Source organism: Marmota monax, unplaced genomic scaffold, assembly GCF_021218885.2.
Source record: "Marmota monax isolate L192 unplaced genomic scaffold, Marmota_monax_Labrador192_F-V1.1 WCK01_AAM20220418_F8-fsc00014, whole genome shotgun sequence".
NCBI lineage: Eukaryota > Metazoa > Chordata > Mammalia > Rodentia > Sciuridae > Marmota > Marmota monax.
In genome coordinates, this window is record NW_026695222.1 from 38,171,520 (window position 1) to 38,195,167 (window position 23,648).

Here is a 23,648-nt window from a genome sequence, read left to right on the forward strand (position 1 = left end):
CCCTGCAGGGCCTCTACTCCCACACAGATCTCGCTCAGCCCTGTCCCTCTTCTGCAATCCAGCCCCAGGCATCAATGGCCTGTTGTCCTCTCACATGTCCTTGGGCGCCTCAGTCTGGGTGTGTTCAAAGCTGAACTCTGCCCCCCGGGAGTCCATAGGCAGAATCTAACCCTTTCCCTCCCCAGCTCTGGGCCACGCTCAGGCTGCCTCACCTCTTGCCTGCCCCCACCCTTCCCAGGTGGCAGTACCAGGGGATGGGTGTTGGAACCCTAGGCACCTGCAGAGCACAGCAGAGTTGGACAAAGCACTACCCGCCAGTCACCAGCAGTTGCCCCATGCCAGCTACTGGCCTTGCTAGCCCTGGGGACACGGAGAGCCAACACCACCCTTGCCAGCCAGGGAAGGCCTGCCTGATCCCCAGGAACAGAGGCAGCCACTCAGTGCATGTCTATGAGTGCTTGCTTCCCCATGTCTTGCCCTGCAGCTCCCCTCAACTCAGACTTCTTTTGGGATCCTTCTGGTCTGAGGAATGTCACTCCAACCAGGCTCCAGTCCTGGAACTTAGAGCCTAGATGTCACCTTCCATTCCGTTGTTTAGAAGTGAACACGTGGCCCTAGCTGGTCCACTCAGTGCGACACTGGGGCCCAGCGTGGATGCTTGTACTCGGCCACTTTCTGCTGAATGTGAATGATAGCGCTTGCAGCCTCAGGAGCTGCTGGAAGCATTTTAGGACCTTAGGGTGAAGATGAGACTACAGACCACAGAAACAGAGAGAAGCTTTGTTCTCAGAAATATTGTTGAGGTACTGGATCAAGTCTCACCTGAAATCCAACTTTCCTCTCAACTTTTCATCACCTAAGTCATAAATTCCCTTGGTTGTTTAAGCAGTTTGGGGTTGGGTTTCTGTCCTAACAACTGGACTCAAGAAAAATTCCCATCTCAGATAGGCATGGAGGGGCTAAGGCATGGAGGGGCTAAGGCAGGGGAGTTCGCGAGTCCTTGCTGACATGGCTGGGACCTGAGCCACCAGGCCTGCCATCTGAGGAGCTGGCCTAGCCTCAACACATTCTTAGCCACTGTGACCAAATGTAATTCAGCACAGCTGCAGACTCCCTGGAGGCTTGGATGGAAGGGTAGCGCAGGATTGTCTAGGGACAGCTGTGCTTGAATAGTGAAGCATGGCCTCCGGTCAGCGGGGCTGCACCCTCCACGTCTTCCATTTCCTTCTGTCCTGGGCCCTGGTCCTCCCTGCACAACATGCAGGCAGTGGCAGGGGTCATATGGGATGCAGTCAGCCAGGCCCCTCTCCACTCATGTCAGGGGCTGGAATGAGGCAGCCTCTGGAGGTGCTTCTCTCCACAGGCAGGTGAAACTGTTCAGGGAAGACCTGGTGGTGGAAGATGATGAACAAAGAAAAAAGCAGGCAGAGAAAAACAGGCTTCTACGGGAATGGGGTATAAAATGACCAACGCACCTCGAGGGAGTGAAAATCCACCCACGGTGGTGACTCATCCTGGCAGCATGCAGCAGAAGAGACTGTAAGACACAGGCTTTCCCACACCAGGACATTTGGTACAATGCTGTGGGAACAATTTGTTGGAATCTACCACAATTCCATAATTCACCCAGAATTTCCACACCTAGAGGTTTGTATCATAGAAGCACTCACACAATTCCAGCACGCTGAAAGGAAGAAGGAAGGAAGGAAGGCTGGAGGGAGGCCGGCCTCCATGAATGCAGGTCCAAACGGGGGCCAAGAGCTTGGCTGATACAGGCAGTGGCACTTCTGGAGAGCAGGTACATTCCTGCAGCAGGAAGATGCTCTAACCAGGAAGGAGTGTGGCTGGGGACCTTCAGAAGCTTCCAGACTGCAGCTTTCCTGGAGGTTCACTACAGTGGCAAGGCTAACCTGGGGCCCTGAAGTGGGAGCAGCCTGGCACCTTACCCATGCAATTCTGCCACCAGCCACAGGACTGTAGTAGCTCTCCAGCGCCTTGTTACGGCCTTGGCAGTTGTGCAATGTGGACACTGCAGGATAACCCTGGGTAGGCGCCTGCCCTCAGCATACCCATACTGCAAGCGCACCCCACTGGCAGTCCACCCACTAATATACCTAACAAACACAGCCAGGCCCTGTGCCCTGATTGGAGGTGCTCAGTGGTACAATCTACCCAATTTGCTAGTTTTAGAATTGGGCAAGCAAAGGGGAAAAGCTACAGTTGGATCCAATTAAGGCTGAACATTATTTTCTGAACGTGAACCACCAGACTTTCTATTTCTCCGGACTGTACACAGCACTACTTGCAGATTAGACCTCAATAACGATGTTCACTCTTGGTCACTTTGACGGCTACAAAGAGCAATGAAGGATATGTAGAATACACAGAAGGGCATGGAGTAAAGATGAAACCCCCAATCCCTTGGAATCGACCTCCAGAGACCACCACAGTGACTGCTTGCAGGAGCTATGTTCACATAGGGGTCTGATGTTCTTACTGCCTGCAGCTGCAGGGAGCCTCTCTATCTCCAGGCAGCCTCCCTGCTGGGTTGTCCAGCCTCCAGCTGTGCCCGTGCCCACCTGCCGGCTCCCCAGGCCGCCCAACTGATAGGGAAATTGGAAAATGCACAAAATAATGTGGCCTGAGAAAAGGGGAGTAAAAAGGAAAGCCATGTACTGACAGCTTTCAGAAAGCAAATGTTTTCCTGGCGCTAACTGCAGGCAGGAAGGAGGGGTCTCATCACACCAGGCGACAGCCTCTGAGGGGCACTGACCGCCCTCGGAGCGAATCCTCTCCAGATGCGGAGCACAGACTCCTGACCTCAGAGCTCAAACTCCTAAGCACTCCAACTGACTCCTCCACTGATTGATAGAAGGAAGCCCAAATTCCTGGGTGCCCAAGAAAACTGACATGCCCCCTCCACCACCGCCCAGGATGACCCATACAAGCCCTGGCCCTTCCTTCGTTCAGAGGCTCATTTTCCACCAGGAAAGTGGGTCCGTTCCCGTAGGCGGAACCCTGTCCTGAACAATGGCCGAAACGATCCGTGGCGTCGGCGTCCGGCCGAGCCTCCTGGTTCTAACACCAGCTAGGGCGCCCACCCCAGCACCGAGACCGCGCCGCGCGGGGCCGAAAGCCACGCCCACGCGCACCAGAAGAAAGGCCGTCCCCATGGCGACTGCGCGGCCGCGCTTCCGGGCTCCGGCTCGGAGACGGAAGTCCCGCCCCATCGGTCTCCCGCGAGGCCTAGCGAAGCACGACGTAGCCGGAAGCTGCTGGCGGCCGGTGGGCGACCAGCGCGGCTGTGCGGCACCGCGGCCGGGCGCGACCCCGCCGGACCCCGGCCCGATCCGGGTCCTGCCCGCCTCATCAGGTAAGCGCGCGACTGTGCGCCCGGGGCCCGCCGCGCCGTGCTTCCCGCATCCGGACCCGGACCCGCGCCCCCGGAGCGCCCTCTTCCCCAGCTCCGCCCTGCCGCCGGGCCCGGCGCAGACCCCGGGGCTCCTCGAGCCCTTTCGCGCGCCCTCCAGCCTCGGCCTCAGGAAGGCCAGCCTCCCAGCCTCCGCCTGCTTTGCCATTTTTCTCGGTCTCTGACGTGCACGCTGCGTGGGGGCTGGAGGGAAAGACGCAAGCACTGGCCCTGAAGCCTGGCTGGGTCTCCCTGGGTCTGGAGGAACTGCGTGGCTTAACCACAGGCCACCGATTCTGGGAAATAACTGCGTCTGCGGGCCCGATACGCCTGCAGGGCCTTTGACAGCGCCAAACGGGACCCTGACAGAACTGGGGCGGGGGTGTTTCTGGGACGTATCCCTGCCGAGGTCAGGGCAGCAGTACGTGCGCTTTACCAAGAAGGGCTGTTACTCTTAACCTGTATTCTTAGGGTGCCTCTGACCTAGGCTGTACCATCTGTCTCCTCCATCTCTCAGGATGGCTCCACTGAGAAAGATTCCTGTCTCCTTGTCACCCATTCCACAGCCTTGAGACTAAGCAGTGTCTTTACATGTGTGTCTCTTTTGGTCTCAGAGGGTAAGGGTGCCTCAATTCAAGGCTTGAATGTCCTGGCAAGTGGCTTAGAGGACTCAGAAAGTGCCCTTATTTACCTGAGCATTTACTGAAAAGTTAGTCCACTTAGAGACAGAGGGACCTTTTTATCATTTTAGTTTCATGTGTTAAGACTTGGACTGTTTTTCAACATAAACCATGAGCATGCTTTTGAAAGTAGGAGGTATTTGTTTCCATGTTATTAAAGTAAGCATTTCAGTTAGAGAAATAAGGCCTTCATACCCAAAACTGGTCATGTCTCTACCTTCTCTCTCTGATAGTCCTACGAATGCCCTTCTTCCTAAGTTAGAAATTTGAAGCAGCCTCACCAGTCCTGACTTCGGTTTGCCTCTGTTGAGCAAGTCAAGAGCCCCTGAGGGCCCACAGTGCAGTGGAAAGAGGCAGGTTGAGAGCACATCTGTGTGGGTCTGCACATCTGTTGCCCCTGTACACCAGCCCCACGTGGAGCCTGCATGTGGTCATTAGAAGATTGTATCCAAAGGGCTTTACAGCTGAAACCCACCAGGGGGTCTCTCCAGATGTGGGTTTCCCTGTGTCTGCCTCAGTGCTGAGGATGAATCCGTGCTTAGCATGATGAATGCATTCAGGCAGTCACTTCACAATCAGACACCACCCTGGCACAGAATTCTGAGTGGGAGGGAGCCTAGAGTGAACTTTTGGTTTCATTTCAATCAACTATAGAAAGCAGTATTTTCTAACTTCAAATTGCTTAAAAGTGGTCCTCATGAGTATTCGGAAGCAGGAGCTGATCCACTCAGAGGGTGGTGTTTTGAGGCAGAATCCCCTCCATGAAGGCCTTACTTCTGCAAACTTGAGATTAAAATGAAGTATGGAACAGGGGTCATACCAGTTGCTGCTTTTTTTTAAGCTGTATCTCACATTAAACCGTTAATTGGAATACCAGTCCAAGCCAACACTTTCAGTGCAGCGGCAGAGTGGGAAGTAGATGGCACTGAAAATGTCAGCTGTGAGCCTGTGTGTGGCCTCTGTCATATACAGCGTGCCCTGTGTTTTCCACATGTGGTGTCCTGCGAGTTAGAGGGAGCAGCACAGGTTCGTTTGAGAGGTGGATGAGAGCGATGGCACTCTCAGTTGAGGCTGGCAGGGAGGGAAGGCCTGAGGCCCAGGTCTTGCCTCCAGGCCTCCTATTTCTGGCGTGTGCAGGACCAGTGGGGTAATTTGCATCTCGTGCTGTGGTTGGCACCACTGCCTTCCTACAGCTTAGGTATTCCTGGTCATGAGTTAAATGGGCCACCAGTTGAAGTTGAACTTTGCTAAAGCTAGTAGATTTGTAAAGAAAGAAGTAGCTTTTCTCTTCAGCCTGAACCTTACTACTGTCCCCATCAGTGTCCCTGTGAGTCATGTGATGGGTTTGATACTCCATGGGCCATTGTCTTTGTCCTGCTGAGACTATACCATCTGTCACCTCCATCTCTCAGGATGGCTCCACAGAGGACCTACCCACACACCTTCCAGCAGGCTGGCCTTTTCACAGTATCAGTCAGGGACACCCTTTTGCCCATTGTCACAGGCTGGGAATCTCTCCATGCTGAGTTGCGATGTGCTGAGCACCTGGGCTCCCTGTTGTATGGCTCTTTCAAGTAGGGAAATCAGGGTTAGCAACCCTTCTGTGTGTTTTGTGAAGGCCACCCTTGGCTATGAGTTCATCATTAAAAGAGGACTTTTTTTTTTGCGGTGCTGGGGATTGAACCCAGGGCCTTGGGCATCTGAGGCAAGCACTCTACCAACTGAGCTATATCCCCAGTCTCCGAGGACTGTTTTTTAATAGACTGTGAAGTCTGAGTGTTACACAGTAGTTAAGCAGAGTGGACAGCACCAGTGATCTCAGTGTCCCTAACCACTGCGGTGGTGGCCTGGAGGCATCACAGAGTGTGAAGAGTATCCTTCATTGGATGGCCCTGCATGGCCAGCAGAGGCAGTGTTACGCCCCCCTTCACAGCCGCTCAGCAAGAGTTCTTGTGGAGTTAGCCTGAACTGTAGCATTTGAGCAGTTATTTCTTGTCTGTGAAGTAACAGCGACCCATGTGTAAGTCTGAGGTTTGTTTCCCTCCTCTGCAGCATCATGGCCAGCCCAAGAACCAGGAAAGTTCTTAAAGAAGTCAGGGCACAAGATGAGAACAACGTGAGTATATGCTGTTGGCAGCACTTTGGGTGGCTAGTGGCCCTCCTGGGTCACTTGTGGCTGTGGTTGTGCCCTTCTTGAAACAGCGGGCTGTTGGTGAAGCTGACCAGCATCATGAGGAGCCGCTGGCTGTTCCTGGTGCTCACCGTCAGCAGGGCTGTGGGGAGTGGGGCTCGGGGCTCCTGCCACATTGCCCAAGTTGTGCTCAGGACATTCTGCTTTGCCTCCATCTGAATCTTTATCATGTGGGAGGATCTTCCCCTTACATCAGTTTTCAGCTGCCTTCAGCTTCGTTCTGACCCTGTGCCCTCTGGCCACCTGGAGCAGCGCTGTTGGGCTTGCAGTGACTAGCTGTCTCATGCAGGCCTTGCACATTTACCTGCCCTCCTTTGTGCCCCCTTGGGAGCGGGTCTTTGGGGGTCCCCAGCCCTGGCCTAAGCTGCCTGGTGAGTTGCACATGGCCCCCTTTCAGGTTTGTTTTGAGTGCGGCGCATTCAACCCTCAGTGGGTCAGCGTGACCTATGGCATCTGGATCTGCCTGGAGTGCTCGGGGAGACACCGTGGGCTTGGGGTGCACCTCAGGTCAGTTCCACTCAGCCTCCACAGATCCTGCACCTAATTTAGTGTTCATGTTGGGGTGGGTGCCTGTCACCCAGAGTGCTGCCTGCCTAGGAAGCTTGGGAGCTTCTCCCCACCCTACCAGGTATGCCAGCTTGTCCAGTGCTGGCCGCCTGGCCTCTGTGTAGCTTCTTCTGGCTTCTGTCTTGCTTCAGGAAGCACCCTTGTCCAGTTCACAGCCTGACCTTGGGTGGGGAGGATCCCATATCCTTGGGTAGTTGGTGATCAGACCGGCATCTGGTTTTTAGCTTTGTGCGCTCTGTTACTATGGACAAGTGGAAGGACATCGAGCTGGAGAAGATGAAGGCTGGCGGGAATGCCAAGTTCCGGGAGTTCCTGGAGTCACAGGAGGATTACGACCCCTGCTGGTCCCTGCAGGACAAGTACAGCAGCAGAGCTGCTGCGCTCTTCAGGGATCAGGTACCGGCAGGCCCGGCTTGCATGCGCCCTGCTTTCTGGGCCGTGCCTCCGTTCGTGGCAGCTGGAGTGTGGCTCCATTGACTCCGGAGTTGGGCTTCTCCCATCAGTAGAGAACGTACCTGTTGAGGCCAAGCACAGTCCAGGTGTAGGTGAGGACTTGTGGCCCTCACCCCATCCAGAGCAGGCTCTGCTGTCCCAAGGGAAGCAGACGGTAATTAACAGGAGAAAGGGAACCATGAGCGTAATTCTTCAAGTGTGTGTTGGCCACAGTGCCTCCGAGAGAAGCCATAGAACTTGTCTTTTGGGGCCAAAAGTGGGAGCCATGAGATCCGGGCTCTGCAGCACTGTAGCTCATCACACCATGAGGCCTGGCCTTGGTGCTCACACGTAGCATACCAGCCTGAGCCACAGCTGCTGAAACCTTGGAGGGTCTGTAGAGTGTCTGCAGTAGCACAGGCCTGTGAGGTTGGACATGCTTGAGTGGGCACATACATACTCTGACATCTCATGTCCCCTCATTAGGTGGCCACGCTGGCTGAAGGCAGAGAGTGGTCTCTGGAGTCATCACCTGCCCAGAACTGGACCCCGCCTCAGCCCAAGATGCTATCATCCACTGCCCACCGGTAGGAACTACTCTGGCCTGCCAGTCAGGCCTCAGCGCTGTTCTTAGCTCCACTGTGATCTTAGCCATTATGCAGGATCCCCACAGAACCTTGCTTACCTCTGTCATGGAAATGGCTCCAACTGCCAGCTCTTCCTAAAAGTCAGTGTGAAATGCATCTTTTTAAAATTGCCAAAGTAGCACAAGCTTCTAGAAGAAATTCATTTGGTAAAGATAAGCCTGCAGACAAAAGAGCATCTCCCCTGTCTCCAGTAGGTTGCATTCTCTTCCATGGGGTCTTGTGTGGCCACATGAGCAGTGGCCTCCTGGGGGTGTGGACAATTCTGTCCACTTGAGGAGGGGTCCTGATAGCACAGGCCATTACAGGATGGCACATCCCACTACAGGAGCGTCCTGTGTGGAGGAGGAGGATGTGGGTGGCTGGGCCACGGAGGCTGCTCCCTGCAGAACCTAGGCAGAGGTCCTAGCACCCCGACAGCTGCAGTTTGTTGCCTGGCCCTGGACCCTCCCTGCCCTTGCCAGCCAGCACAGGCCACTTTTGGCCTGACTCCAGGTGTGAAGGCCCTTCTCACATGACTAGGTGGTTCCAGCTGGTGTTGCTGGAGCAACCCCGACACTGCAGGCCTCCGCATGCCACTTCATTCAGCATTGGCCATACTGACTCTTGCAGGGGGTGCCATACCTGGGATTGAACTCAGGGGCACTTGGCCACTGAGCCACATCCCCAGCCCTATTTTGTATTTTATTTAGAAACAGGGTCTCACTGAGTTGCTTAGTGCCTCGCTTTTGCTGAAGCTGGCTTTGAACTTGTGATCCTCCTGCCTCAGCCTCCCAAGCCACTGGGATTATAGGCGTGTGCCACTGCACCCAACCCTCACCAACTTTTCACTCTATTTCAGACCCTCTGGTCAGCCACAGAACGTGACAGCCTCTGCAGATAAGGCTTTTGAAGATTGGCTGAATGATGACCTCAGCTCCTGTCCAGGGTAAGACCTCTTAGGCTAGGGCATCTTAGTAGGCCACCTCTTGAGGGCTGAGTCTGAAGGGTTAGGGCTGCTTCCTTTGGGGTGGGCTAGGCCTGTGTAGGGTTGGAGCATCTGTGATGCAGGGTCTTATTGTGGCAAACCCTGGTCAGCCCAGGTTTGAATCAGGGATCATGAGGATAAAGAAAACCTAATATTTAGAAGAAAAAGATCTCTTTTTTTTTTCCCTTGGAATCTGCCTGATATGTGAATGAATTTTTAATCCCTGAGCTATCAGATTGTTGTTTTGATTCTTCTTCCTATAACCCTGGTATTGGGTTTGGGGTCTTGCTGGGGACCCTCAGCTGATGTGGCAGGAGGGCTTTTGAAGGGTGTGGCTGGTGTGCCTGTTGCTGCGAGGCACACCCTGTCCTGTATGGGAATGGCACACCCTACAAGGGCCTGAGGTCTCCGCTATCCAGGAGCAGCAAGAGCCATGCCAGCAGCTGCTGCCTGTCTGTGCTTCACCCTCAGGGCTCAGGAGAATCGCTACGTGGGGTTCGGGAACACAGTGCCGCCTCAGAAGAAGGAAGATGATTTCCTCAACCATGCTATGTCATCCTTGTACTCGGTGAGGGTCCCAGCCCTGCAGAGCACCTGCCACAGGCAGGGTGGCCCTGGCATGGCAGTGTGGGCGGGCCTGGGATGACCTGCTCTTTGTTTCATCTGATTGGAGACCCTTCTCCTTCACCTTCAGCAAAGTATTCTTTTATAAAAACATGACTTAAATTATGCAGATCCCAAATACATCTGGCAACAAAACATCTATTTCAAGGTACATTCCTTTGAAGAACCTCCATAGCTGTCCTCGCTCCAGGGAATACCCTGAGCCCTGTGCTGGCCACCTGTGTTGTGTGGGTTGGCCAGGAGGTGAGGTTCCTGGGCTGATAGTCTCGAGGCTGCGTGGGTGTTGGCAACCTGGGTGGCAGTGCTCAGCCCCCTAGTGGGTGGTCCTGCTTTCATGGCCCAGGAGCTCCAGGCCAGATATTCAGTGCACAACATCCTGGGCTTGCTGCTAGTTTTGGAAGGATACTTCACCATTCATTTTCCAAGGAAACTAGTTTTTAAAAAATTTTTTTTTCATTACACACTGGTCTGCGATTTTGATACTAATGCCCCAGGGGTAAAGCCAGAGAGGGCTGTTCTGTGGCAGGTGGTGCATCCATTCCTGGACACTGCCTGGGAAAAGATGACAGACCACATCGTTACATTAATTAAATAAGTAAGGTGCCGGGAGGGCGGGTGCCCTGTGTGAGAAGGGTCAAAACCAAGAATCTGTTGTCTGGTGTGTGCCGGGGTCACCACTGACGGGCACAGGTGGCAGGCTGTGCTCTGTGCTGTCTGCTTTTGAATCATGCACGTTTCTTTAAACAACAAATGGATTTCTCACTCAGAAGTTCTTGCAAGCTGTATCTACCCCTCCAAGGAGCACCACTGCTGGGTCTCCAGAGCCCAGCTTCAGAGGTCTGAGTCAGACCTGGCAGGTGGCCTGTCTGGGCACTGGCACTGAGGTCCTTCTCCCCTGCAGTGGCTACTGGTGCTTTCTGGGGAGGAATAGTAGATTTTAGCCTGAAGCCCGTTGTGGGTGTTTACAAAGACATACCCCTGTAGTGTGTCACTTTGTCATCTGGTTTCCCCTCTGCTGATGTCTCCCTGGGAAGACAGCCGAATGCAGCTGTCTCAGGTGTGGAGGTCTTTGCCTGCTTTCCACCTGGAGCAGGGTAAGCTGGTGTTTTTGTTTTTTTCAAGTTCTGGGGGTTGAATCAGGGTCCTCGTGCTCAGTCACTGAGCTACGTCCCCAGCCTGTAGCTGTGATTTGATGACATGTTTTTTTGTAAAGAGCTTTGATTTAGCTTGGAAGCCTTAGGAGAAAATAGCCTTGACTTACATGGAGGCCTGTGACCTCTGCCCACCCCCGTCTGCTCCTCTACAGGAGGCAGAGGGAGCAAGCAGCGTAACCGGCATGAACTGAGCACATGGGGCTTGGGGGCCCTGCCCTGTGGCAGGCCAGTTCCTGAGTCCTCTCGTGGTGACCACTTGTGATGTGTGCTGGGTGCTGAGCACTGCAGCTGGGGCAGTGGTGCCATGGAAGCAGGCACCTCATTTCCTCCCCAGAGTAGGGAATGCAGAGGTGTTTGAGGTGCCTTCCATGAGTCCTTCTCTGCAGAAACCCTTGCTGGATGGTCAGTGTGCTGTGCACAGGCTCTGAACCTGACATGTTTTTTTGTTGTTTGTTTTTCTCAGGGCTGGAGCAGTTTTACCACGGGAGCCAGCAGGTTTGCTTCTGCGGCTAAAGAGGGTGTAAGTCACCTCAGGATGCATGCTGGCCACCACTGGCCTGGAGGCCCGGGAGATAGGCTCCTGGGACCTCTAACCATGCACTGGGCCTCAGCTGAGAGCCTGGGCCCTGGCAACTGCAGATTGCCTGGGAGTCCTTACTGTAGTGGCAGGTGTCTCCTTGGCAGGGACCAGCTGCCTGCAGAAGTGAACTTGCCCTTGTGGTCCCAAGGCTCCATTCTGTCCCAGCGAGTAGGTCATGGGTGCCTGTACCCCAGATTATGCCTCCCAGTCTTCAGAGTCATACTGGATAGGTTAGGGTCTCCCTCTCGCCTCTGCTTGAAATCAGGGGAAAAGCTGGGGACTTGGGCAAGACAACAGTACTGTGTGGGAAGCATGCCAGGCCCCACAATGCCCTGGTCAGTGCTGAGGAAGGAGCAGCCTGAACTGGACAGGTACAGGGGCTCTGGGCATGGGGCTGCCCAGATAGCCATGGCTCCGAGAGGAGCAGGGACAAAGGTGGCTTTGCCCACTGATCCAGAGCAGACAGGCCAGCAGCATTCACAACTGGAGCCTCTGGATTGGCTCACTGTTGCTTTGCCACGTGGCAGTTGCTGGCTCCTGCTGGGGTCTCCACTGCTTTCCTCAAGTGGCAGCAGTTGGGGTGCTGGCCTATACATGCTGGGTCCCGAGCTGACCCTCCATCAGGGCGGATGGGGCTAAGGTAGTGGGAAGGCCCATAAAAGACAGTTTGGTTGGCTGCTGACCTGGCTTCTGTGTTGGGAGGATGGAGCCACCTTGTGGCTCGCCCAGCCTGGCGTGGCCCAGGAACATGAGGGGCTGGCCTCTCTGCAGCGCTTTTGGGTACCTTGGAGCTGCTGCTGGGTCAGTGCTGGCAGTCTAGGTAGCCATCAGGAGCTGAGGCATGATGGTTAGGGTTCAGACTGTTGACTCAGAAGACCTGTCTTTGTTTTTCCTTTCAGGCTACAAAATTTGGATCCCAAGCAAGTCAAAAGGTAAAGAGTTTTGAGGTTTAAAACACTCTGATGGGAGACTGTGCCATCACATGTACAGTCTGGAAGCTTTCTGGCCCTGTGCCTGGGTCCCGGGGATTGTGGCTCAGAGGGCCTCACGTCATCAGTGGGGTCACCTCAGTGTCTGCACAGTTCAGCTGGGGACCAGAGGCTGCCTCTGCCAGGGACTGCCCAGTGTGTGGCTGTCCCTCAGGTTGCTAGCCCAGGGCTTAGCAATGCAGCCCATGGGGGAGCTTACCCCTCATTTCTTTTATCTTCATCACCTGGCGTGGCCCCAGCAAGCCACAAGGTGCTCAGGGCTGTCCTCCACTGTGCTTTGGGCAGGATTTTAGGGTCTGCCCTTTGGCTATCACCAGGAGTCCAGTTCCCAGGAGGCCCTTCTGGCCTGCAGCACTCGCTGCCTGTGGGCACTTCCTCCTCAGAGGGGTTCTTGCTGCACACCCTTAGCTGTGCCCACCAGGATCGTGTCCTCACTTTGTCCCAGAGCCTGTGTCAGGCTTCTGAGTGTCACTCCTGAATTCTGGAATGTGGTCAGTTTGGAGCAGAAAAGTGTCCATCAAGACCCTAGCACAGGCTGGTTTGAGGCCTGGGGACACCCTCCCAGGGCCACCATCAGAACAGTTCAGCCGAGGGTGTGCCCTCTACTGCCTGGTGTGCTAAACACTGCTCCTCCCATCCGCTCTCTTCCTGCTCTCCTGTCTCCGTGCCGTCTGGGTCAAGTTTTGGGGCTACAAGCAGCAGCCTGAGCCGGTAAAGCCCCACATCTGCTGGTGCATGCCACCCACATCTGCTGGGAACCTGCTTCACTCTGCCCGCGTTTGTCCCCTGCACTGTCCCCCTGTATGCTGCGCTTCTACCTCCCTGGGCTGGAGTCAGTCCACAGCTTCCCCCCCAGGGCCAGATCCTGTGTGCTGGATGGACCTGGGGGAGTCCCAGGAAATGAGGCTTGTTGTGGTTTTCATTAGGTTCAATTAGCTCCACCCAAACCATCCCAGAAATCTCACTCTGCTAGGGAGGACCGTTCTGTGTGTGTAGTCATTCCCCTTAATGTCTTTTGTCTCTGCTTTTTCTGGCCTTGCCAGAAGGGGGAAATCATGCCACACCCCAGGCAGCTCTGTCTCCTAGAGGCCTGTCCTTCCTCAGTGGCTCTCCTCTGCTTCTGCCTGAACCTCCCTTCCTAGTGTGTCTCCAAGTATGCTCCTAGGAGAGGAGGCAGGGCCCCGCAGGCAGCCTGCCACTGCCAGCCCACTGTCCTCATGACGAAGAGTATGGGCTCGAGGAAGTTGCTCCCATGGGCAAGCAGGCTGGGGCCTAGGTAACTCCCTTCCTCAGCAGTGTCTCCTGTCTGCTGTAATCCTGCCCCATGGGTACCCTCATCTGGCTGCCTTCCTTTCTGTTAGCAGAACTTTGTTGGGCTGCGTGTTAGCCACGTGCCATGGCAAGTGCTGCCGGGCTCACGTTATGTCCTTTTCCACAGGCTTCGGAGCTAGGCCACAGCCTGAACGAGAACGTCCTCAAGCCTGCGCAGGAGAAGGTAGAGCAGCACCAAAGGCCAAGTGCTTATTATCCCACCAGACCCTCTGTTGCTAGGGGATGTGGGCATGTGCTGGGGGCTGCAGACCACCTGTTCCTGAACCTGTGAGGCCCTGCTTCCACCTGTTCCTCTGACCCAGCAGCCTCCTCCATCTCTCCCTGGGTCCCCCCTCAGCTCAGTCAGTCCTGAGCCCAACTCTTGTCTGCTTCACACCCCAGTAGCCCAGCCACAGACGTGGACGAGCCTGTCCTCAGGCTTGAGTGTCAGGGTGTGGCCAGCAGCCCACAGAGCAGCTGGGGCAGGAGACACCCCTCTGAGGAGTCCTTGTACTGATATGGTCCCAGGAAGCCGAGGTGTTGGGGTTGTCTCCTTTGTGGGACTGTATATGATAGTCATCCCCGTGACAGATCCAGGGTCTCACACTGGCAACCCGCACCCCCCTAAGTGTCTGTCCCCCCTTATGATGCCTTTTGGTCTGTGCAGGTGAAAGAGGGAAGGGTTTTTGATGATGTGTCCAGTGGGCTCTCTCAGTTGGCATCCAAGGTAGGGCAGTCCCACCTGGTATGTGGGCATGGTGAAGCCAGTCTCCATGTTCCAGGCCCTAGCATGGCCCACAGTGGGGGAAGAGGCCTGATGCGTTGTGCCTCAGGGAACCGTGAAGCGCTGGCCATCGCCTTCTGGTGCCCGAGGGCTTGCGGAACATGGAACCAGCTTGACCGATGGCATTTGGCAGCCACTGACCTATTGCTTTCCCCTTCCTGTTGCTGCCTCGGGCCTGGCCCTTGGTAAGTGCCAATGCCTACCTCGAGCTATGGCCAGCCCCATAACTTCTATAGAGGCTGTGTGGGGTGTATGTGCAGTCTTGGCGCCCAGCCTGGGGCCCTGGGCTGGGGAAGCCACTGGGGACCTTCCTTCCAGCATGATTAAGGCTGAGCTAGCCAGCAGCTTCCACTCACGTCTCCTTCCTCCTCCCAAGTGTGGGCTGTGAGCTCGTGAAGGCCACGGCTTTTCACTGTCCGCACAAGGTCCCATCTCCAACAGCAACCAGCTGGCTTAGGATGAACCGTGAGGAAGGTAGGGGATGGCGACACGTAGTGCATGCCTGTATTCCCGGTGATTCAGGAGGCTGAGGCAGGAGGATGGCAAGTTCAAGGCCAGCTGGCAATTAGAAAGACCCTGTCTAGAAAATAAATAAAAAGAGCTAGGGATGCAGTCAAGTGGAAACGCACCTCTGGGTTCAGTCCCCAGTTCTGCAGAAAGGCAGCCAGCCAGCAGCAGGTTCTGCGTGGGGCCTGGGCACTGTGTGTTGCTGTGTGCGTAGCGTGGGTGTGTGGCACCCTTATTTCTGAACTCTGTCAGGTCTTCCCAGTAGTGCACATTTGCATTTGTGTCAGAGAACCCTGGAGCCACTGTGCTATGCAGAGAAGGGCCCTGGCTAGCCTTCCTCTCTGTCTTCCAGGTCCAGGGAGTTGGCAGTAAGGGGTGGCGAGACGTCACCACCCTCTTTTCTGGGAAGGCAGAAGACCCCTCTGACAGGTAGGTATGCCATGACCCCACCCAGCATCCTGTGTCTCACAGCACTGCCCTGGCCCCACTTCTCATGGGCTTTCTGAGAGGCAATTAGCATCCTGAGCCTAGGAACCTGCCTCTGCTAGGCGCTGGGTCCACAGGGCTCTGATCTCGGTGCATCCTGATTCCCAGTGCCCCTGCTTATGGGCAGAAGCCACTTCTGTCCCTTCCCTGATTCACTGTTTGGTAAATAGCCTCCAGTTCTAGTGACTCAAAAAGTGTGGGCTCTGGCAGCAAGAGCCTGAGTCCTCTGGTGGGTTCTGTGCCCATCCCCAGAGTGGCCCTCCCCCAGCCCACTTCCCTCTGCTTTACAGTGAGAGCAACACTCCCCCCCCGCCCCCCCTGTGGGTGCTGCTGCAGCAAGCATGGCTAGGAAGTGCTTGGTGGGGCCGGCAGCCCCGTGTAGGCATAGCACTGGGCTGGGCCCACAGAGCAGTCATCCCAGCTGAGCAGCCTGGGGCCACCAACGGCTCGAGTGTGGTGTTGCCATCTCTGTTGAGTTCCTCCTTCTCTCTGTAAAGACCCCTGGAGGGCCACAGCTACCAAAACAGCCGTGGGGACACCTTCGCAAGTGGCACCATAGACCAGAGCTTCTGGGAGACCTTTGGGACCACCGAGCCCCCCAAGGCCAAATCCCCAAGCAGCGACAGCTGGACCTGCGCAGATGCCTCCACAGGGCGGAGGAGCTCGGACAGCTGGGATGTGTGGGGCTCGGGCTCCGCTTCAAACAAGAACAGCAACAGCGACGGATGGGAGAGCTGGGAGGGTGCTGGTGGTGAGGGCAGGGCCAAGGCCACCAAGAGGGCAGTGCCGTCTGTGGCAGCAGATGATGGCTGGGACAACCAGAACTGGTAGGGCCCTCAGCCCAGGTCCCAGCCCCACCAGGGCGACTGCTGTGTTTGCACTTTGCCCTCACCCTAGTTCCTCCTTCCCCTTGACCCAAGAAACAGCAGCCACAGCACAAAGGTAGTGTCTCAGGCCAGACTTGTTGGTGCTACAGGGGGGTGTACGTGTGGGATTGCGCTGTCCAAGGCCATGTGCCTGCTGTGCACGAGCCCACTGTGCACGCGCCCCTTGGGACTCCAGGACGGGGCAGCTTCTCAGGCTCATCAGACCTGGGGACCAGGTGTCTTTGAGAGCCAGGCTCACTGCTTCTGCTGGGGGCAGGCCCCAGGGCCACAGCCTTGCCCAGCACCATCAGGCTGTCCAGTCTGTGTGGAAGTGCTCTTTACCTTTAAAGAATTGAGCTGGTTCTTTTTTTTTCCCTTGAAGAAAATGCCTGGAGTTTCAGAGATGGACATGCCGAAGGCAGTGCTGGAGCTTGTACTACTGCCCAGCCCCTGGCCTGGTCCACATCTCCTGTGGCCTTTGCTCTGAAGCTCATTGTTGGGATCTCTGGCCATCCCGTCAGCCCTTTCCAGCCCCTGATTTGCCAGAAAAGCCCTCCACAGAGGCTCAGTGGGCTCTGGCCTCAGCCCTTGAACTTTCCCATCATGGAATACCCTGGACACCTCAGAAATGAGCAGAGTAGGCTGGGGTAGCAGGCTCTGCAGGTTGGTCCCTGCCTATCCTGCTGTGAGGATCCTGCTGGGGGCTGGCAAGAGGGCAGGTGAGGCTCCAGGGCCTCCCTGGAGACCCTGCTCCCAGGAACAACGCTGGCCAATGTTTTGTTGTTTGCTGTGTCCACCATGGTCAGCTCTTCCCTGTCCCAGGCACCTGGAGGATCACTACACTGGTGGCTGCACCCATGGCTCTCCCTCCTGTGTGCCCCGCCTTGCACAGTGGTACTGAGGTCTCACTGAACGCAGTGGAGCCCACCCAGGCCCTGAGCCTGTTGGACTGTGAAGCAAGTGCATCGCAAGCTCGGGGACTGGAGGCACTAGTGCCCTGCAGACAAGACCCACCGTGGGTTGCTGCTGCGTGCCTGCTGGGAGGGCCACTGGGCCTCTCCTCGCACCCCCCCACCCCTACTGACCCTCAGTTTTACCAGCAGCGCATGCACCTGTTGCTTCTTGTGTGGTTTGTGTGCAATCTGCTGTGTCCTGCCACAGCTGTGCTTGTCACAATGCTGGCAAGGCCACCAGGTCCTGGGTGTGTCCGCCTTGAGGGTTTGTAGCTATCTGGGTCTGAGATGGGCCTTCAATTTGGAGAGCCCTGCTGGGTAGGTATGTGTCTCTGTAGAGGGCCAGTCTCAGGACTTCCTGAGCCGGGTGTGTGTGTGTGTGTGTGTGTCCACCACTCATCACTGGGGGAGCAGCCTGCCTCAGCTGCCTGAGCTCTGGGCACAGCTTGCATCCCTGTCCCAAGGCCTATCCCCAGGTGGGAAGGGTGGAGTGCCCTGGTTCAGGGCCTGCAGTGTATACCAGCACTCCTTAGGAAATGGGCCATCTGCCCTGGGGTTGTTGGGAGTGGAAGATGGCACCTGCTAGCTGGTCCCCATTTAAGCTTGCTTCTAGGAAGCACTGGCCACTGCCAAGACCCCTCACAGGAGAGGACAGACTGTTTTGCTGAGTCTGATCCCTCACCAAAGGGAGTTCCATAAAGCACATGGGAGCAGGGCCCTGGTGAGCCCTAAAGGGTCGCTTCCTACATGGCTATGGGTGGATGGGAACCCCATGGAGTGTAGTCCTAGAGGGGGCAGTGAGGTTGCCGCAGACATCCCAGGCAGCAGATGTCCATGTCGTGGGCCTGTGCTGTTTGTCCCAGATGTCTACTCTCACCCTAGGCACCAGCCTGACTAGTAGATACCTCAAGGCCATTTCTTGAGTTCCTAATAGATTGGCATACTGGGCAGCCCCTCATTACACCCATTCAACTGTGTTGTCACCCCCAACCCCAACTAACCCATGCTGGCAGGGCCCAGGTGCTGCCCAGCAGGAAGAAAAACCAAGCTGAAGATGGCCTGGTAGGATTGGCTTGATGAATGAACAGGGGCAGCTGGGAGGAGGACTGGTCCTGCCCTGTTCCAACCAGCTGGCGGGAGGGTTGAGGGTCCATGGGAGCTTTTCCTGCAGGCCCTTGGGGTTACCCTACCCCCATTGGTGGGTTAGAGGAAGAGGGGTCTCTGGCATGTGACCCCAGAGCTCACCTGACTAGTAAGATCTGAAGGGCACTGGGAGCTTTGAGGGATCTCTGGGCAGGTCTGGGGATGAAAAGGCACAGGACTCCCCACATGAAGTCACATTGCTGTGAGCCAGAAGTGCCTGAGGTTGTTGGGCCATCTCTGCAGTCCCTGCTGAGGGCCTGGGGCTGTTGGGCTGACATGGAGACATGGGTGGTGTCAGTGAGGCATCAGGGAAGCAGGTTGTCCTTCTGTAGTGGGCCAGTCACTGGCCAGGCAGCTGGGGGCTGGGTGTGACTCCCAAACCTTTCCTGGGGGAGGGCAGCTATGGTTGAGCAGCCTACCCCAGCCCCCAAGATCTTGGGGACCCCACAATGGCTGTGACTACAGACATTAACCTCCCCCTGACTCTGCAGAGTATCTTCAGGGACATGGCCCAGGACAGATAGACTGAGTTCTTGTTGGGTCTGGTGGGGGATGGGGGTCCACTTAAGCACTGGTCACAGGCTGGCCTGCAGGGGAACTGTGGGCCATTGAGAGGTGCAAGGAGGGCTTCACTGGGGGCAGTGTTCACCAGACCTGTGCAGAGTGGAGGGTCCTGGGGAACACTGGATTTCAGGTTCTGGGGCACAATAGGAGGGGGGAAGGAAGTAGAGGCTGGGTGGCCTCTTCCCTGATGGCATCCTGAGAGCTGTTCCAGCCTCTGCCCTTCACATAAGCTGCCAGAGAGCCCTAACATCCAGCACCCACTAGTTCAGTGCCCAGGGCTGCATGTGGCCTTTGTCTCTAAGTGGCCTCACCTGTGAGCTTCTCTTCAGGGGCTAAGCCCTCAGGGAATGAGGAGTAAGGTGCTTACACACTTGCTATCCCTGGTAGTTTCCCTGAATGTACACTGGGGTCCTTTGTGCTGGGACCACTATCTCTCCTTGGATATGCCCCAGGCAACAGCACAGAGGAAGGTGGGGACTGGTGGTGGCAGGGCTTGAATATTGGGGGCGGGGCCTTTCATAAGCCCTGTCCTAACTGGCCACAGCAGGACCAGAATGGATCAGAAGGCCCTGGGGAGTGAGGGACGCCGTGCTTGCAGCAGGAGGAGGTCGGTGACTTGCCTGCAGTCCTCAGCTGAGTGGACAGGGGAACCACTCAGGTCTGTGAGGGTGCCCTTGACCTTTCAGGAAGATTGGGATAGGAGATGAGCTCTTAGGTGGGCAGCAGGGCCAGGGTGCAGCCTGGAGACTTGGGCTATCCTGAGTTCTCACTGACCCTTCTCACAGGGAAGGTGATACCCAGCAGAAAGGGTGGGGAGGTTTCAGACTTAGGTGGAGTTCAGGGGCTTAGGAGTGTTGGGGGCTGTCCTGCTGGATCCTTTGTGGCCAGATAGGACCCAGCCCACAGCTGCCTCTCCTCCAGGCCACTGGTGCCAGGGTCTCCTTATGTTGGTTGCTCAGTACTGGCTTGGCACCCCAGACTTGGTGCATTCCCATGAAGGGGATAAGGTCCAGGATGGGGCCGTGTGGCTAGCAGCCTTTCCACAGGCAGGGTCTTCCCTTGGGGGTGGGGGGATGTTGCTTGGTGGGGATACCCCTGAGCACAAGCTGGGAGAGGTGTGCAGTGGGTGGTCTGCTGCTCAGCTGGGTGGGGTTGGAGGGTCTGGGTCAGTCAGGACTTGGAGGAGGACCCTGGCCCCACCATGGAGGCTGTGGGCTGTGCTGTCACCTGCCCTCTGCTCAGCACAAAGAATCGGGGGCCTCATCTGTGAGCAGTGCTTTCCTCTTCCCTAAGGCTGGAGTCAGTGTGCTGGTCAGGGCCCTCATCCCAGCCAGCCAGCACGGGTCTGTCCACCAGCCCTGGGGACAGGTCGCCTCAGCTCGCATGTCCCAGACCAGGTTGTTTTTGTGCCCTGGCCCCTCCCTGCCCCTGTAGCAGTCCCTAGGTCACCCTGGCCTTCTCAACTGTCAGCCCTCTGGGTACCCTGTCTGACTTTGGTTCCCAGGCCCCCCACATTCACACAGCCCTGGCAAGTGCTGTCCCAGAAGCACCTGCTGCTATTCTCGTTCACCTCCTAATGTCTCAGATACCCTTTCTGCTTTGAGGCTGGGCCTGGCAGAGACCCTCCATGTGTCCAATGATCAGACGATGTCCCCAGCCTGAGGACCCCCATGAGCAGCAGTCCATAACCACTATAAGTTTGGGGCGAGGGGCAGCTGGGGGTTCAAGGTCCTGTTGTCACTCAGTTGTCTAGCTGTGTGCATCCACTGTGGGTGTGAACACCAGGAGCAGGATGGGAAGGCCCCCAGTGCAGCCTCAGCTTTGGGTGGCAGCAGGGAACAGCATCCAAAGGTCACCAGCCTCTGGGCCCCCAGAAGGGTTTGTGGGACTTGTCTGCGTGGCTCACAGAGGCACGGAGGACAAATTCTGGCTGTGTGGTCAGTGGGGACTGATGGGTGGGTGGAGGTGAAGAGTCAAAGCTTCTCCTCCCACAGGCTGTGCACCATGAGCCCCCGAGCCCGCCTCCACATCTGCCTCTGGCTGTGGCTGGGTACCACCTTGGCACATGGGCTGGGACAAGGTAAGGGGGTCCTGGGGACAGTCCCCACCCCTGCAGGACAAGTCCTCTGTGGTGAGCTCTTGGCTTCCTTCCAGCGAGTGTTGTCAGAGTCAAGGCTGCTCAGTTAAGAGGCAGTGACGGCAGAGCAGGCAGGCGGAGGGGACTCACTCCCGTGAGTCTCACCTCAGCGTCACAGTGGCCTGCAGTCTCCCCCGGCCTTGGGGTGCTTTTGTGTTTTGTGTTTCTCTTTTCATTCCCTCCTCTCTGCAGTTGTTCATTCTCTGTCACATTCCTGTTTTGCTTAGCTATGTCGTGACTGCCTTTCAGCATGGTTTCCAGACAGCACACATCTTGATAAGGGGCCCCTGCCTCTCCTGCACTGTCCTCTGAGGTCTCTGGGTGGGGCAGGGACACCTCCACTTGGCCCTTGCCACCTATCTGCTGTCAGCTTCTCAGTGTTGACTCCCTGGGGAACAGCACACGGGCCTGGGGAAGGTGTATGCTGGAGGTGCCTCCCTGGGAAAAGTCCTGGCCCAGTGGGTTTTTGGAGGCGAGTTTCTGTCAACAGAACCACTGTAACTCAGTTCATGCCGGGACCTTGCTTCCCTGGCGGGGTGGAAGTAACCCTCTGTGGCAGTCCAGGCTCTACAAACTGCTGTTCTCATTCTTGGTGGCCCCTTGTCCCTGTCTGCATCTGCAGGTTCTGGGTCAACCTCAACATCTGGCCCCGCTTCCCACACGCCCACCATGGAGCCATGGGGCAACTCGAACCCAGGTCTGGTCTGGGGCCTTGCCGGTTTCTGGTTTCCCAGCCAGTACTCTCTGGTGGGGAGGCACCTGGACTGACCTTAGCTCCTCCTGCTCAGAATAACCCAAAGAGATAAATCTTGGACAGGGACCATGATTTCAGTTAGAAAGGAGCCTCCCTTGTCAGTTCGAGCCAAGTCACAAAGCAGTTCTACCAAGACAATGTGCTCAGGTGAAGGCAGGGACGTCACCCTGTCTAGTGCAGGTTCTCCCAGGGTGGAAGCTTGGGCAGGCCCCCAACATGTCAGAGGCAGAGTGGAGGAACAAAAGATTCTTCATGGGCAAGAGTGGGGCTCTGCCCACAGCTGGTGCTTCAGAGCCCCCTCCTCATCCCCACACATCCTGCCTTTCAGCAGGAGGCTTCCCGGGCATCCAGGACCCTTTGGACCCATCTAGAGACCAGCTCAGCTGCTTCCTGTTCTGAATGGGTTATTGTGTCTGCTGGGTGTCCCCTGCCTGGCCCATGCACTCCAGTTCCCAGTGTGGCAGCCAGAAGAGGCCCATCTCTGTCCCCAGTTTCCAAAAATAGCTGCTCACTCCCTAGAGCCCAGAAGTTCCCTGGGAGGTCAGTTCCGGCCCACACTGCCCCTCTTGTTCCCACCAGTCATGGGCACCCCTCTTGCCCAGCAGGAGTCATTCTCTAGCATGGGGCTGAGGCTGCACGTGCGTGTGCATGCACAGACACACACCACTGTGCACACACGCAGCCATCATGTGCACACATCTGGGTGGGGACTCTGCACCCAGAGTGCCCCCAAGGAATGAGTCAACCTGGTAGTGACCTTGACAACTCTAGGGAGTCTGCAGGCACAGCTGCTTCTCCTGAGACTGATTGGCAACTGGGAAACCCCAGGCTGCCACAATGCCCTGGGGGCTGGCACCTCTGTCACCAAGCGGTTGCTGCCCTCCTCGGCACAACCTCAGGGGTCAGAGGCACCCCAGGGCAGGATTTGATTTCCTCTCACAGAAGCTGCCAGTGCAGTCCTGTTGCTGAGGACCACAGGAGGGCTGGTTCTCAGCCCTCTGGGCAGGCATTTCCCTGTGAGCTCCCCAGGAGACAAGGCCTCAGATGCCCAGGGTACACCGTGTCCCTCCAGAACCCCCAAGATGGGACAGTGCCCTTCAGATCTCAAGGCAGGTCCTCCTCACTCTCCTCACAGCTGGGCACAGTGGAGGAGGAGGTTGGCTGGGCACTGGTGTCAGTCCTGACCTCCCCCTCCTGTCTCCGCAGTGAGCGGCCACCTAAGGCTAACTGTGCTGCCTGAGGACCGGCTGCAAATGAAGTGGAGAGAGTCAGTGGGGAGTGGCCTGGGCTACCTGGTGCAGGTGAAGCCCATGGCAGGTAAGGGGTCTGTACCTCTCTCCTCCTTGATTCTTTCCCTGTGTTGGGGTGTCAGCATGGTGGTCACTGTCTCGTGCAGGCCAGCAGCTCCCCTCCTCCATTCTTGAGCCTCACCCCTGTATGATGGGCCATGACCCCCAATGCAGTCCCTATGGTTTCTGTGTTCTTTTCCTCTCTCTCTTGAGGACACGTACACCTCTGTGTCCCATCCGCATCCTTGGCACACAGCACACGGAAGGTGCTCAGAATATACATACTGAGCAAGGACTATTTCCTCAAAATGAGCCTCGGGGCCTTCAGGGGCTTTCAGAATGGCCTGGACTCTGCATGCCAACAAGTATGTGGGTTGAATAAGGGCAGAGTGCCTGGCCCAAGTGTCCACTCTAGTGATAGAGCTAGGACCACGATGATGCCTACAGGGCCAGTGCAGGCTCAGACCACAGGATACCCAGCCCAACAACCCTTAGGTTAGTGTTCTTCATCCTCATTTCTATATTGCTGAGTTGATTTGCAGATATCTTGCTTAAAGGGTTTTTTGGTTTTTTTTCAGTATTAGGGATTGAACTTAGGGGTGCTCTACCACTGAGCT

The 23,648-nt window shown here is 56.3% G+C and overlaps 2 protein-coding genes across 29 annotated transcripts in view; both read left to right on the forward strand.

Annotated features, from left to right (window-relative positions):
• The first annotated feature begins 3,250 nt into the window (after positions 1 to 3,250).
• Arfgap1 (ADP ribosylation factor GTPase activating protein 1) lies at positions 3,251 to 16,266 on the forward strand. 6 transcript variants are annotated; one of them, XM_058575369.1, is made up of 14 exons: positions 3,251 to 3,373; positions 6,142 to 6,205; positions 6,678 to 6,787; positions 7,072 to 7,243; positions 7,766 to 7,866; positions 8,765 to 8,851; positions 9,362 to 9,458; positions 11,132 to 11,188; positions 12,148 to 12,180; positions 12,919 to 12,948; positions 13,676 to 13,732; positions 14,216 to 14,275; positions 15,198 to 15,268; positions 15,823 to 16,266. In XM_058575369.1, the coding sequence occupies exons 2-14, from the start codon at positions 6,146 to 6,148 to the stop codon at positions 16,154 to 16,156; spliced, it is 1,269 nt and encodes a 422-aa protein (XP_058431352.1). In that variant the 5' UTR covers positions 3,251 to 3,373; positions 6,142 to 6,145; the 3' UTR covers positions 16,157 to 16,266. The 6 variants fall into 6 exon arrangements, with proteins under 6 accessions (XP_058431352.1, XP_046288885.1, XP_058431354.1 ...); XM_046432929.1 differs by lacking the exon at positions 14,216 to 14,275 and having other exon boundaries at positions 15,192 to 15,268; XM_058575371.1 differs by lacking the exon at positions 14,216 to 14,275.
• Positions 16,267 to 16,402: 136 nt separating this feature from the next.
• The window catches only part of Col20a1 (collagen type XX alpha 1 chain), a 33,405-nt gene continuing 26,159 nt past the window's right edge, over positions 16,403 to 23,648 (forward strand). For 16 of the 23 annotated variants that reach the window (XR_009225766.1, XR_009225767.1, XR_009225768.1 and 13 more), the window contains exons 1-2: positions 16,403 to 22,855; positions 22,953 to 23,059. Coding sequence is in view for 19 of the 23 variants with exons in the window: in XM_058575352.1 (XP_058431335.1) it covers positions 22,479 to 22,855; positions 22,953 to 23,059 (484 nt within the window). In the remaining 4 variants the exon portion in view is untranslated. Of the gene's footprint in view, positions 22,856 to 22,948; positions 23,060 to 23,648 lie in introns of those variants that run through there. The other 7 variants (XM_058575358.1, XM_058575360.1, XM_046432925.2 and 4 more) reach the window with 4 other exon arrangements.

What these genes read in the sequence shown, in the direction of transcription:
- Arfgap1 (XM_058575369.1), top strand. Translation starts at nt 6,146, where the DNA reads ATGGCCAGCCCAAGAACCAGGAAAGTTCTTAAAGAAGTCAGGGCACAA. An exon ending in GGGCTTGGGGTGCACCTCAG is followed by an intron (nt 6,788 to 7,071) that starts GTCAGTTCCACT and finishes TCTGGTTTTTAG; the next exon opens with CTTTGTGCGCTCTGTTACTA. An exon ending in GATCCCAAGCAAGTCAAAAG is followed by an intron (nt 12,181 to 12,918) that starts GTAAAGAGTTTT and finishes GTCTGGGTCAAG; the next exon opens with TTTTGGGGCTACAAGCAGCA.